This window comes from Protomyctophum bolini (genome assembly GCF_963924005.1).
Source record: "Protomyctophum bolini genome assembly, chromosome: 2".
NCBI lineage: Eukaryota > Metazoa > Chordata > Actinopteri > Myctophiformes > Myctophidae > Protomyctophum > Protomyctophum bolini.
The window spans coordinates 50,473,082-50,487,226 of NC_137863.1; the positions used below are offsets into that span (position 1 = coordinate 50,473,082).

At 45.0% G+C, this 14,145-nt stretch overlaps 1 protein-coding gene across 1 annotated transcript in view; it reads left to right on the forward strand.

Annotated features, from left to right (window-relative positions):
• LOC308332278 (cadherin-22-like) overlaps positions 1-14,145 on the forward strand; it is a gene marked incomplete at both ends in the record, with an annotated part of 126,104 nt that overhangs the window by 67,577 nt on the left and 44,382 nt on the right. Inside the window, 2 exons of the mRNA XM_080788081.1 lie at positions 5,204-5,460; positions 7,347-7,483. Of these exons, the coding sequence (XP_080644207.1) occupies positions 5,204-5,460; positions 7,347-7,483 (394 nt within the window). The remainder of the gene's footprint in view (positions 1-5,203; positions 5,461-7,346; positions 7,484-14,145) is intronic.

Consider the following 14,145-nt stretch of genomic DNA (forward strand, 5'->3'; position numbering starts at 1 on the left):
GCCGAGACTTGCGTGGTATAGTGTGGCGGCAGCGATTACAATTTAGGCATTTTAGCAGACGCTCTTAATCCAGAGCGATTTACAGTAAGCTAAAACAACACATGATACATCAGATATATAAAAATGAAAATAATAGTCGTCAAGCTAACTAAGAACCTAACATACAGTAGAATATCTGTATGAGTATACACTCATAGAGAATTTTGGCTGGTTAAAAACCGCGATGTCACCGCAACATGTCAAAGGCAGAGCAGGGCGTAATGTAAGTAGGCATGTAAAGGTATACTGTATTACCGTATTATCGTGGCATATAGTGTCATGGTATTTAATTATTTATGTATGCATAATATGTGCATTATGCTGCGTCATGCCACAATGTTTTGTTCATTAAATATACTGTAATGTTATTGGCGCATGGCAGTGTCAACATGCTAAAGCACAACCCAAATGTTATTACATTCATATTGTACAAATGTTTATTCCACAGGCAGTACAAACTATACTTTAGATCATACATGGGCAACTGGGGGCCCGGGGGCCACATGCGGCCCTCACCATCATGTAATGCGGCCCTCAGGTTAATATCCGAACATTGATCTATTATTGATTTCAGCTCATTACTAGCATTACAATGTTATTGTCTAGTTTTTTTTATGTCCAATGTATTTGTATTTCATTCATAAAGTTAACATAACTATAACTAAATGCATAAAAAAAAAAAAAAGACTTCAGGATTCCAATAAAAAAATGGCAGGGTAGGTAGGGTAGGGTAGCGTAGGTAGGGAGGGGCAGTTGTGACGGGTGCCCCAGACAAACAAGTCAAAGGCACCGCTCACTTCACAGTGTAATTTTTTTTTTGCCGTTTTATTTAATGTTTGTCTTTAGTTCAAAGTTTGTTTAGTAAACGCATTGACAATGAATGGAACATTTACGCCATAATGTGTCGTTTACGTCATATTGTCTCTTTATTGTTAATGGCGTTTAATGTTTGTGTTGGCACCGTTTGTTTTACATCACCTAATCAACATGACTGAGTTAGACTTTAATATATTAGCGCCCCTCACTTCACACGGGTGTGATTTTTATTATTTATATTTCCTTCTTTATCGTAGGCACGCTTTTATCATGTCGGCGTCGTCGGGTTGTTATTGTTGGTTGTCATGGCTGCCAGTTCCCACCTGATGTCGTGTGTGAGCTCCGACTGCTCCAGACCGTTCTGAATAACTGCTAGCTTACATAATGTCTTGAGGCTAGGATTGAAGTCTAAGACATACAGGTTATCAGGGGTGGTGTCTCCTCCAAAGAAGAAGACACGATCTCCCACCATGCATGCAGCTGCATATCTCATACATCGGACCCGGACCTTTCCCTTGGGCTCAACCTTCTTCCAGGAGAAGGTCTCTGGACTGAATTTACACACATCAATATTGTTCCAGCCACCAAATATGTACAGCTCTCCATTGTAGGTAAATGCTGAAGAATAGCAGCGTCCTTCTAGATGAGGCGATGGTGGGCTCAGCCAGAGGTTGGTCTCTGTGTCAAACACTCTGAGGGGGTACTGATTCCCCCCGAAAGCAAACATCTTTGTCCCGATGATGGTGGCAGAGTGAAAGTATGTAGCAGTAGGTTGAGTTCCTCTGGTGTTAATTAAAGTCCAGACCATTGTGCTGGTGTCCAACTTGTACATGTCAGAAGTCCATCCAGTCAGCTTGGTGGATCCTCCATGTATAAACATGACCTTCCTCAACACACAGGCTGAGTGGTCGTACCTCTCCTCTGGAACAGTGCCAGAAACCTTGGGTTTGAACCATCTGTAGGCGTCAACACCAAATGCATAAAGCACATTGCAGTAAGGAAAGCCTCCCCAGATGTAGACTATATCTTCAACCGACACAGCTGTGTGGCCAGCGCGCCTGGATGGAACCTCTAGGTGGCGTCCTCCTCCTCTTCCTGGGCTCAGCTTCCTCCAGCATAAAGACACTGTGTTGAAGACGTTAACATCAATGTGATCACTGTCTCCTCCAAAGCAGTACAGCTTGTCCTGCAGCACCACAGATGCATTGAGCCATCTCTCTGGTCCTCCTTTCAGACGGACGGACCAGCGGATCATTCTAACGTCAGGCTGTTCTTGCTTCTCTGTCCCACAATGCAGTTCTGTCTCTCCGTCTCTGTCCCAGAATGCAGTTCTGTCAACCACACGCTATCTCTTATATCTCTACAGTGGTACAAACGTCATGTGACGCCTCTGGCCAATCCGTGAAGCCGGTGTGTTGCGACAGTAGTCTGTCTATCTGTGTCCGTCACTCAGGGAAAAGGCTCCAGTTTTCAGTGTGACTGGTGTGTCTATCATGGAGTAATTAAAGGATAGAGACCGAACCGGAGTGTTAGCCCCCCCGCTATTCATTTCAGTGGAAGTTGCTCAGTGGCGTTTTGAAGCACCCGGAAGACTGTCGGAAGTACAATTATAACTCAATGGCTCGAGCAAGCGGAAGTTTAGCCTAGCCTAGCCAATCCGGGCTTACGCACACATGACGTCATGAACGTCCGTCCATTTCCATTGAAGTGCCGCAGTTCCACATTTTGCCAGTAGGTAGTGGCAGCTTCAACGTTGGATAGCCTTACTGGGGGCTTGGTGTCTATGCCATACACGGGCGACTGGGGGCTCAGGGGCCACATGCCACCCCCACCATCACGCAATCCGGCCCTCATATTGATATATTATTGATTTCAGTTAATTACTAGTATTACAATGTTATCGTCTTCTCTTTTTTTATGTCCAATGTATTTGTATTTAATTCATAAAGTTATAAGATAACTATAACTAAATCCATTTGAAATTCAATAAAACTTTTACTTCAATATTCCAATTAAAAATTGGCAAAAGAAATATTCAGGATTTCAATTGCGACGCGTTTTGAGCTTGTAGATCGGCTACTTTTTGCTACGACATTAATATGCAATGTGGCCCCACTGGAGTGAGTGTGGAAATATTGTGGCCCTCTCTATTGTCAAAGCTGCCCACCTCTGCTTTAGATGTTCACAGAAAGTCTATCAAATATGTACACTATATATTCCGCAGTATATTATGGTATTTTGTGTGATATCACACAGAAAGCATTTCATGCTGTTGCATGCCTAACTGTAAGACAATAATGTCAAACGCATTTGAGTTAGCTAATGCTATATGTTATAAATATAGTACTGTATATGTGGAAAATCAAAAAGAGCGCTTGGCAGGGTTCAACACCTGCAAGCGGGTGCTAACCTCGAACGACGAACGTTCTTCTGCCGCGAACGTCAACCGTCCGCCAACAACAAAATGACTATAAAAGGCCGATCCACAAGCTTGTTTATTCCGGTGAGCGGTGCCGCTGCACAACAGAGCGGAAAATCGCCCCGAAACACAGAAACCGGAGCTATAGGCGCTAAGCAAAGTAGCTAACTGGTCCCAGTAGCTCCCAGTAGCTCTGTCCAGCCGGGTAGAAAATAATATAGAAGCCAAGACCGGAGCTACTCCGCAAATTTTATAACCTGGGCTGATCCTCTAATGTAGGCATTACTGATCTTGTCAATCCTTGAGAATCCTAGCATGCTCAATTCTCAATTTCCATAAAGGTTGTCGCTACTCATTATTTTTTATAGATGTGAAGTCAGCTGTGACATTGCCTTTCTTTTCTTTCCAATGGTATTGGCCACAGCCTGGTGTGTTGTGAGATAAAAAAACACCTAGGCTACTGTCAACTGGATTTGAGGTAGAAGCAGTCAGACTCAGCAGACTGCAATATCCACTTTTCTCACTTCCATTTTGTTAGCAAAGCACAAAGGACTTACCCAGCATTGATAAAGGCATTTCAGTTCCTATAGTTTGTGCAGCTGGAGATATGGCCATTTTTACATCTTACCCAGATGTATCCAACCTGTCACTCAAGTTATGGCTCGTACACACTGCCCGATATTTTCTCCGATTATGCTTTGATCGGCGAGGTTTTGCTCGCTGTGTGTGAAAGGCTCTGCGAGAAGATATAGCGCCGATAAAAGTGCTCGCCGACGCCTTCTGGAGCGTTGCTGAATGTCAAGCAAGTTTGATATTTGGCTCTGTCGCCGACTGGACATCGTACAGTATGAAATGGGTTGCGATCGCGTCCCGAGAAGTCCTGTATTACAGCCAATGAGAGCACAGGACAGCTCTGCTCACTGCTCACCGCACTGCTGTCTGTCTGTCTGTCTATCTGTCGGTTGGTCGTGTGTGTCGACTGTATGCGATCAGATGATAATATATAACCATTATTCCTTGGGTAAATCCCTGTCCTGTGTCGTACATGGTAGCATTAGCCCAATGTTGCTGTTAAATAAACCATAACCAAATCATTTCACTTGAATAATGTTGATAAAACCGCATTGGAACAAACTTTTGGACCTCGTATGCTCTCTCTCTCTCTCTCTGTGTGTGTGTGTGTGTGTGTGTGTGTGTGTGTGTGTGTGTGTGTGCGTGCGTGCGCGTGCGTGTGCGCGCGGAGAGAGACGGAGCGTTATTTCATGAAAATCAAGATTTAACGTCCTCCTGTCTCACTGCATCCCACGTAGGCTACAGTGCTACACTACACGCTGTCACAAACATTTCGTGTAGCCTGGCTATTCCTGTGTGTGTGGCATGCAGAGAGAGAGAGAGAGAGAGAGGGGCGTCCTCTGTGTCGGTCTGTGTAGCTTAGGCTATTCCTGTGTGTGTGGCGTGCAGAGAGAGAGAGAGAGGGGCGTCCTCTGTGTCGGTCTCACGCTCGTATCACGGCATCCTGCACGTGCGTGAGATGTAAAAATGATAAAATAAAAACAAATGAATATCGGGTCTAGTCTGCGACCAATCGTTCAGCGTGAAAGCCACAACGATATAATGACAGACGATTTAAAAAAAAGACTCCTGCAGTGTGAAATATTTATGGGTTGTGGGTAAACATTACAGTTTCTCTAGAACAGTCTGCTCGCACCGCCAGCGATTTTTTGCTGTTTTTAGTACTAATCTTTCAAGACCCACAGAACATTTTGCTCCATGAGTCCTTGGTGTCTCCACCTTGCTTCATTCATCTCCAGGCCCTGGACTCCACACGACCCCCTCCTTGATGTCTCCACCTTGTTTCATTCATCTCCAGACCCTGGACTCCACACGACCCCCTCCTTGATGTCTCCACCTTGTTTCATTCATCTCCAGGCCCTGGACTTTGAGAGCAAGCGCACGCACAACGTGGTGGTGGAGGCGGTGAACAAGCACGCGGACCCTCGCTTCGTGGACCTGGGCTCCTTCCGGGACCAGACCATCGTGCGGGTGAGCGTGTCGGACGAGGACGAGCCGCCCGCCTTCAGTCCGGCAGAGGGCGCCGTCATGGAGGTGCAGGAGGACGCCAAGGTGGGAGCGCTGGTCGGGACGGTCACCGCCAAGGACCCCGATGTGGTGAACGCACCTGTCAGGTACTGTACCGCCAAAGCTTGTAGATCGGCTATTTTCAAATAGCCTAAGTATAAAATAGTGCTTAACTGGTACAGTTTTGTAATAATAATCAAAATACTTAAGTAAAATATTTGAATACAGTACTACTGCATTACTATACATACTCGTTTAACACCCCAAGCGACATAAACGGAGTTCTCCGTCCTATCAATTAGTAACGCCCAGCGCTCAGGACGGAGATTGATCAAAAGGACGGAGATTTTTTTTCAAAACCGATCGCATCGCTCCACAGGCTGTTGCGCAACAGACACTGTTGCGCAACAGACACTGTTGTGCAACATTCAATGTTATTTTCCGGTGATCCGGTCATAGAAAATGCCCCCCCCCCCATTTTAGCCGACGAGATCGAAAATCTTAAAACGTGAATAACTCTTGAACTAAAACATTCCGTCCAATTCTAAGAAAAGATTGTGTTAGACGGCCCATTGCGGTCCCGTCGCTAGTCGCGGTAGAATTAATCATATCTCCCGTTGTTTGACGATCGCATCGAGAGTGTTTTGGCTACATGTAGCTACTTCAGCCACATGCGGGATAGCATCCGGTCCGTCGTTAAAAGTGCTCCGCTGCTATAAATCGATGGGCGATCTGATTTAATGGAATAAATAACCCCCGGGCGTTCGGGGTGTTAACATACTTGTTCCTAACCTGACGCTGCCAGATCCAAGAAGCTTGCTACACAAATTTGTTTCACAGCTTATTGGGATCTCGGGAGCAAATTCGATGACAGGGCTGTTCCTTTTTCTCAAGATACTTGGTAGATGATTGGATGGGACCGTCTGTCTATCACCGTGTGGGCGTGCAAACACAACTAATCATATTGACGTGTCTATATAGCGTCACATCCGGTTTCGCACATATCCCGCCCTTAGCTCACGCTGATTGGTTCGAACCGGAGCTGTTCGGTGTTAGCTCAATCCCCTGAGCGATCTCAGATGGATGCTGTGTTGGGGAACATGGTTACCCAATACCGCCCCCATCTGGCAGAGTCAGGTTAACTTGTTCCACCGCTGGACACAACTGAGAGAGTGGATAACTCCACCGCAAAAAAACGTGCACAGCGCCACTAGAGAGAGAACAGATATTAGAGCTGCACAGTTGTTGACTACGCTGTGGACTGTGTTTCAAGTGTTGAAAGCATCACTCCTCTCAAATTAATGGTATTTGAGAACAGTACATATATGATGCTGTTGACATTATATTTATTAATAATACTATACAATATAACTCTAGCTGTCATACGATGTCTGAGGGTGTGGTGTGACTGTGAGGAGCCTTTGTGGGAGAGAGATCTAAAAAGCTGCCGTTGCCCTCGCTGGTTTAGGTTTAGGTTCAGGGTTTCTGTCAGCCAGAATACTGTAGCAGAAAGGAGAAAATTGGACAGTGGAAATAAAAAGAAAACCGTCATTGGGTTTTCTGTAGACTTCCCGATGATTTTGCCAGAGCGCACTTTTGACATTTTAAAGTCTACACACTGTCATAGCTTTCCAATAAACGCACTGTAACAGATGATTATTGTTATCCATTTCTTTGGTGGATATGTTTTTTTCCTCTCTCTATCTTTCTTCTCCCCCCACCCTCCCTCTCTCTCTCTCTCTCTCTCTCTCTCTCTCTCTCTCTCTCTCTCTCTCTCATCATTAAATATTTTTAATTGCTCCCGCTCAAAGTAACCTGATATAAACTCTGTCAGTCCTTAGATAGCCTCTTTGTTTGTCACAGTGAACGGAAGGAGAGCCCAAAAATAATTATAAGTGAGAAGAAAAGAAAAAGGACTGTATTCATTAAATGTCGCAGAATTGTGCTCCTCATGCTTTACTCTCTGTGTGTCTCTCTCTGTCTCCGGTTGCAGGTTTTCCATTGATCACAGCACGGACCAGGAGAAGATCTTCCACATTGATCCCGTAACGGGTGCCATCACTCTTGACAAGGTCTTGGATCGAGAGACTGCAGGCTGGCACAACATCACAGTGACTGCAGTGGAAGCAGGTGAGAGACTGCAGGCTGGCACAACATCACAGTGACTGCAGTGGAAGCAGGTGAGAGACTGCAGGCTGACAGGCACAACATCACAGTGACTGCAGTGGAAGCAGGTGAGAGACTGCAGGCTGGCACAACATCACAGTGACTGCAGTGGAAGCAGGTGAGAGACTGCAGGCTGGCACAACATCACAGTGACTGCAGTGGAAGCAGGTGAGAGACTGCAGGCTGACAGGCACAACATCACAGTGACTGCAGTGGAAGCAGGTGCATCACCTGTAGAGCTTAGTGAACAGAGGCAGTCAGTAGGATTACGTCCCCTGTCAATCATACTGTACTGGTCAGGCCGACCTGTTAGAGCCACCCTCAAAGGCTTCCTTTTTCTTTTTTAGTTTGATACACATTTAGGCAAAGTATGGGCCACCAATTGATAAGATTTACGATGCAAGTCCGATGGACTTGCAGACAGTGGTGGAAAGTAACTGCATTTATTTATTAAGTACTGTAGTTCCTACTTAAAGTACAACTTTGAGGTATTTGTACTTTACTTGAGTATTTCCAACTTCTAGTACTTCTTCTTATGTAGTGGAGTCACTACATTCCAGAGGCAAATACAATTATTTGAAAACATTAGATACTAGTTACTTTGTAGATTTTGATTATCATTACAAAACATACACTAACAACTTACAAGCTCAAGATTTGTTTCGCAATGTGAGGCTGTGAGCTTATTAAATAGTTTTATACATTTGAAAACTTAAAATAGGACATTCTGCACAATGAGTACTTTTACTTGTAGTATTTAAGTACATTTTGATGCCAATACATGTGTATTTAATATTGCAGTATTGATAGTTTTACTTAAGCAAAACATTTGAGTACCTTTCCTACTGTACCACTACTTGTATTCTACTAACTGGGTTCGTTACTCTCAGTCTCTCAGCTGGGGACTCCCAGGCGGCAACCCCCTCAAGGACCCCCTGGGGGTCCTGGTATCCCTCAGTGAGAACCAGTGTGTTCGAGCCACCATCAAAGTCCTCCCCTATAGTGACTCCATCATTTTACAGCAGTACATTTTCTGCACTTCTCTCCAGACAGTTCATCTCAGTAGAAGTGCTGTGTGATTGTCGGTTAGTGTTAGGTCACATTCTCACCTAATACTTCGGTAGACTCGATGCGAATGGGCGGAGAAGTTGGGATTCTTGCATATTTAATTTGCTGCGGTTTGCCTTCACACTGCGCTGTATATCCGCAGCAATTGGAAACGCAGCAGGGACCTTATCAATGTGTTCTATTCATAAACTATAGCCTATACACAGTGAAATCTATGGTGTTAAAATGATAACGTCACATGTGCATGTGTCGTGCCGTCGGGGACTGGACCTCTCTCTCTCTCTCTCTCTCTCTCTCTCTCTCTCTCTCTCTCTCACCCACCCTCGCTCTCTCTCTCACTATACGCACGCAGCCACGCACTGTTCTTTTGGGCATGGAGGCACAGCGCTGAGCGCATTGAGAACAGACAGCAGCACAAAATGTTTATTGAGATGAAAGTTCCTACTCCCCAGTCCCCACACAGTGACAGCACTCCATGTCTACGCACAGACAGACAGACAGACAGACAGACAGACAGACAGACAGAATATTCTGTAGGTTACACTGCAGTGTTTTTATGTAAGCAATTGATAAATGTACTAGTCCTCATTTCGACCAGGGCTTCAGTCTCTTCATTCAACCTTTATAGCTCTATCACGGTATTATCCACGGTAATGGGACATCTTTGCACTGTAAAATATGCCTTCTCCGTCTCCAACTGTGTTTAGCTCCTCACCCGCCACATTGTTTGCTTAATTTCCTTTATTTGCTGCGGATTGCATTCCCACCAGCACCGAATCGTAATCAAGTGCGATTGGAAGTGAAGCGAAACCCCCGTTTTTGGTCGAAGTAGAATGCCGTTCTTTGATGCGCATTAGGATTCGAATGATGCTTCACATCTGCCAAACAAAGCGCACTTTCCGTCAATGTGTAGCAGGATTCGTTTTAATCGCAGTAAAGCTTTCTGGTGTGAAGGTCACCTTAGACACAGTAAAACGGGTCCATTCGGATACATTCTGTGGCGTGATGTTACGGTGAATGAAACTCAGCTGCACATCAGGTGAATCAAGGTTGGGATATGCAGCTGCTGTACGCTCCCCTCCCACACTCTGTTAGACTCAACAGGGATTCTCACTTCTTTTTTTTACAGTTTGACTCTGTAGGAATCTAGGCTAGCCATGTAGGCCAGAGTCGGTGTGTGTGGCCTTATAGCCTTGGTCACGCCTCCAGGTCTCAAGTTAATACGTAAGACCTGGTAATTAAGACGTGCAAAATAGCACAGCTTACAAAGGAACCTAATGCGCATTTGCATCTTGACAAATGTAACACATTAGAAAACAGTAATGTTAATGCATTCCATCAACGCACGTTGCACAACTAGTTAGTCAGTGCCCAAGTGATCCACTAATTAGCAAACAAAATGAAAAACAACATTTATTAAATGTAAATCTGGCAGGTGAATGTGCTCCTCATGCCTCCTGGCTTAAATCCTTCGATGGAGAAAATCAAGGAAAAGCCCACGCACAACTTATGGGAATGGCTCTGAGGGGGATTCTGTTACATTTAAAATCTCAAAAAGTAAAGCTGGTTAAAGCACGCAGACTCACTCATGCCTGCCAAGTCATTGCACCTGTCGAATCAAGCGTCCAAACACTTTCTGACTCGAGCTGCCAAAATAGCCAGCAGCTTCCCTGGGGTGGTTCTAGACTTGGGCCACGTAGACAGTCACCCTAGGGCGCCCCCTGCAGGGGAGACACCCACTGGAAAATAAGGGTCACTGATTTGAAAATATAATGGAACAGGAACACGAATAAAATAAACCATTCCATAATGCAATGGTTAGATGTTCTTCATGCGAGCACATTGTATATGTCTGTAGCCTACTGTGTAGGCCGGGGCATGGCGTTGAGTCTTTCCTACAGTCATCAATAACTACATGAACCTAGCTATGCTTACCTAGGGATTTGTAGTTTGGGTAGTTTGGGGAAAAAAGGAGGGCGGCAATGGAAAGTATCTAGGGTTTAATTGGTTAATACATCATTGTAGCATAGATTCAATATGTAATGCAATATTCTGCTGGTGTTACAGTATATGGCATCCGTCTTTCTGGAAGAGGAGAAAGAAAACATTGTTGTTTCTCTCGACTTGAGTGGAAACAATCCTGTGATCTGACTTGATCTTCCTGGATAGTTTTGTCAGAGTGAACAATGCAGTAACTCTAGAGCTGCTGCGGCATTCACAGTAAACGTGACGTGTGTGTGTGTGTGTGTGTGCATGCGTGTGTGCGTGCGTGTGCGTGCGTGTCTGTGTGTGTCTGTGCGAGCGTGTGTGTGTGTGTGTGTGTGTGTGTGTGTGTGTGTGTGCGTGTGTGAATGTGTGCATGCGTGCACACGGGCATCCATGTGCGATTGTGCATGGAAGGATTGCTGTATGTAATTCTCTACCTTTATGCAATCTCGAAGGAGTGGATGTAGTGATTTGGGGATTGTATGTAATGCAAAAGAGATTGCATTCTGCATTGTAATAGTTCCCCTGTGAGAGAGAGTGCACGATGAAATGGAGCACTTTTTCTTCCCCTGAATTCCGCACGTCTCTTGGTTCTTTTTTACCATCCCATGTAGCCACGGATACAATAGATTCATGCAAGCAATAAAATGCCACAGTAGCCCCTCAGCAAAACATATTCGAATGGAATTTTAAATTAGTTTTGTGAGGCATAAATTTAGAGCCATAATTCAAGACAAATGTGTTCTTTTGTATTCCTCTTTATGCTTGTCATGACTGTAGGCACATTTTAATGTTAATTGGCTGTCAGACACACAAACACAAGGGCGCGCACATGCATACACGCACGCACATACACACACACACAGACACACGTGCGCGCGCTTCCAATATTGAGCATAAACACAAGCCTGTACTTGACAGATAAAGCCTCTCGCACTGTCATTTGAAGGAAACTTCCAGACAAGCCTCGGAGTCATTGGTTGATTCCATCGGAATTACAATTACAATCCTGCATGTGCCTGCGTTGCTTATCGGCAAGTCTGCAACTTGCTCATTGAGTCCAGAGTGTGCTATGAGCAGCGAGAGAGAGAGAGAGAGAGAGAGAGAGAGAGAGAGTGAAGGAAGGCGTGTGTGGGAGAAAGAGAAGTGAAGCAGTACAGTAGAAGAATATTTTTTGACAGAAAGGCTTAATTTTCTCCATAGTGATTTTGTTATTTTAGAGTATTTTTCTTATTTTATTCATAGTAGAGCTCAGCCATTATAAGCCTGCAGAGCCAAGAGGTCAGGGTGACACCCTGAGCTCTTGGCTACTTTCCAATTGGCCCTTTGAACACCTGTGGTGCAGGTGAATAATTAGGGATTGTGCCACAGAGTCGTGTAGTTTTAACGACACCCTGAGGGTGTTGGAAAGTAGCCAATACGCACACACGCACGTGCGTGCGTGCACGCACAGACACACACGTGCACGCACGCACACACATGCACATGCACACTCCCAGCTTAGAGGCCAAGGAAAAACCTTTGCCCTGCATTTTTCACAATCGCCTCCACAAGGAAGCCGACTTATGTAAAACAATTTTTTTGATATTGCTCCTTCAGATTTCATCCAAATTGTCGGTACACATGATCTCTATATTCATGTGATCAAGACAGATCGGTTAGAATTTTTTGTATTTTTGGTATCCCATCCTATATTACTCCTACAAATGTATTCCAATCAGCACATACATCCGTACACATTATCTCTATAGTCATGTGATCAAGGTGGATCCGATTTTTCATATTCCATCTTGATTGGTGAATTCCAAACATTGCCGGCCCACAAGACCTGTGCTTCGAGGAACTCAAAGTACATGAATTCTGGACTTTTACTTGTCACAGAGTATTTCTATATTACAGTATTGATACTTTTACTTGAGTGAAAAATGTAAAGAGTACCTTTTCCACCACTGCTTGTTCCTCTCCCTGCCAGGGAACAAAATGCTTCCTGTGTACCGCATGGTTGTCTCCTTTACCGCAGGGGTTCTCAACCCGTGGGTCGCGACCCCTCTGGGGGTCGCCAAATTATTCTGGGGGGCCCCCAAATTATTACAAAATAAATAAATAAACTGAATGGCTGGAAAATGGAAATGAAAAGTTTACATAATATAGTACACATAGTACTTCCCTAATGATTATTATTCAGTATTTATTTATGGTTTATTGTCTATTATTAAGGTTATTGTAGCAGTCAATTTATATTGGGGGTCGGGTCCCGAGACATTGCCAAAGCATTTCCCGGCCAAAAACGTTAAGAACCCTTGCTTTACTGCACAGTCACGAGCCACGTACAGTACTGCATGGTTGTCTCCTTTACTGCACAGTCACGAGCCACAGTACTCCTAGTACAAATCAGTGTGGGCAGTGGTGGCCTATGGGTTAGAGGAGCACCCTTGTTGCCGAAAGGTTGCCGGTTCGATTCCCCGGGCCGGGCAGGAATAATCTGGGTGGGGAAGTGATTGTCATCACTCACCCAACACTGCTTAAGTGCCCTTGAGCAAGGCACTGAACCGGACCCCCAACTGCTCCCCTTGGAGCTGCTTAGTGGCCAACAGTATAATTATAAGACTGTGGTTGTACTGGTCAGCTCCCAGGTTTTAATGTGTGCGTGTGTTTGTCTATGTGTTTCTATGTGCAGGGCGTTGCTGAAAATGAGCACCTGAGCTCAGCTACTTCCCCGGGTAAAAAAGCAGCCTTAACTGTTGCCACTCCCCATATAAACCTATTGCATCAAGGACACCTGTCGATGCGATCGTGACAGAAGGAAGAAGTTGTTGACCTTAATGAAACGGCTCCTTTTTGAGGAGGATATGTGGGGATCAACCTGGAGATCTTTCAGCTTAGAGCAGAGGATGTGAGGCTGCATGCCGTTGAAAGCCGAGGAAAGGTCCCCAAATAGTCATAGCCTGTGGCTGTGCCCCCCCTCCCCCTATTATTGTGTAATTACTTTAAAAAGAGGAAAATATCAACAATAGCCTATCAAAGAGCTCACAACACAATTTGCAGAGCTTTTATTTGCTAGATTAAGGCCCTCATTTATCAATCGAGTGTAAAATCTGCCACAGATTCGAGTGCAGGTTTCGTAGTACACCCACGTCGCCACGGCATTTATAAAGTGATCGCAAACAGCTGATCCTTCCTTAATTTCGTTCTGACGTTAATAAATGTGACGGCTGAAATCTATCTGGCACGCCCTATGAAATCAAGCCTCGCCCTCGTTTTTGCGACTGAACACATGAAATACGACCTGTGGGAACCATGGAAACAAGGTTTTCTCCCGTGCCTTGCCCGCCTCACGCACCTCTCTCACACACACACACACACACACACACACACACGCAGAAGCACACGCAACTTGCAAGCCCACTGGCGTCTGTTTTCCTCTCACCTCGCTTGCTTTGCTGTCATGTCCACGCATGCACGCATATACATGACACATCGACATCGCATCGCCATGAATGGAATTAGTTTGTAGGCTGGCCTATATTAATTTTACCCATTCGTGCGCAGTGCACGGCGAAGGCGTGATACTG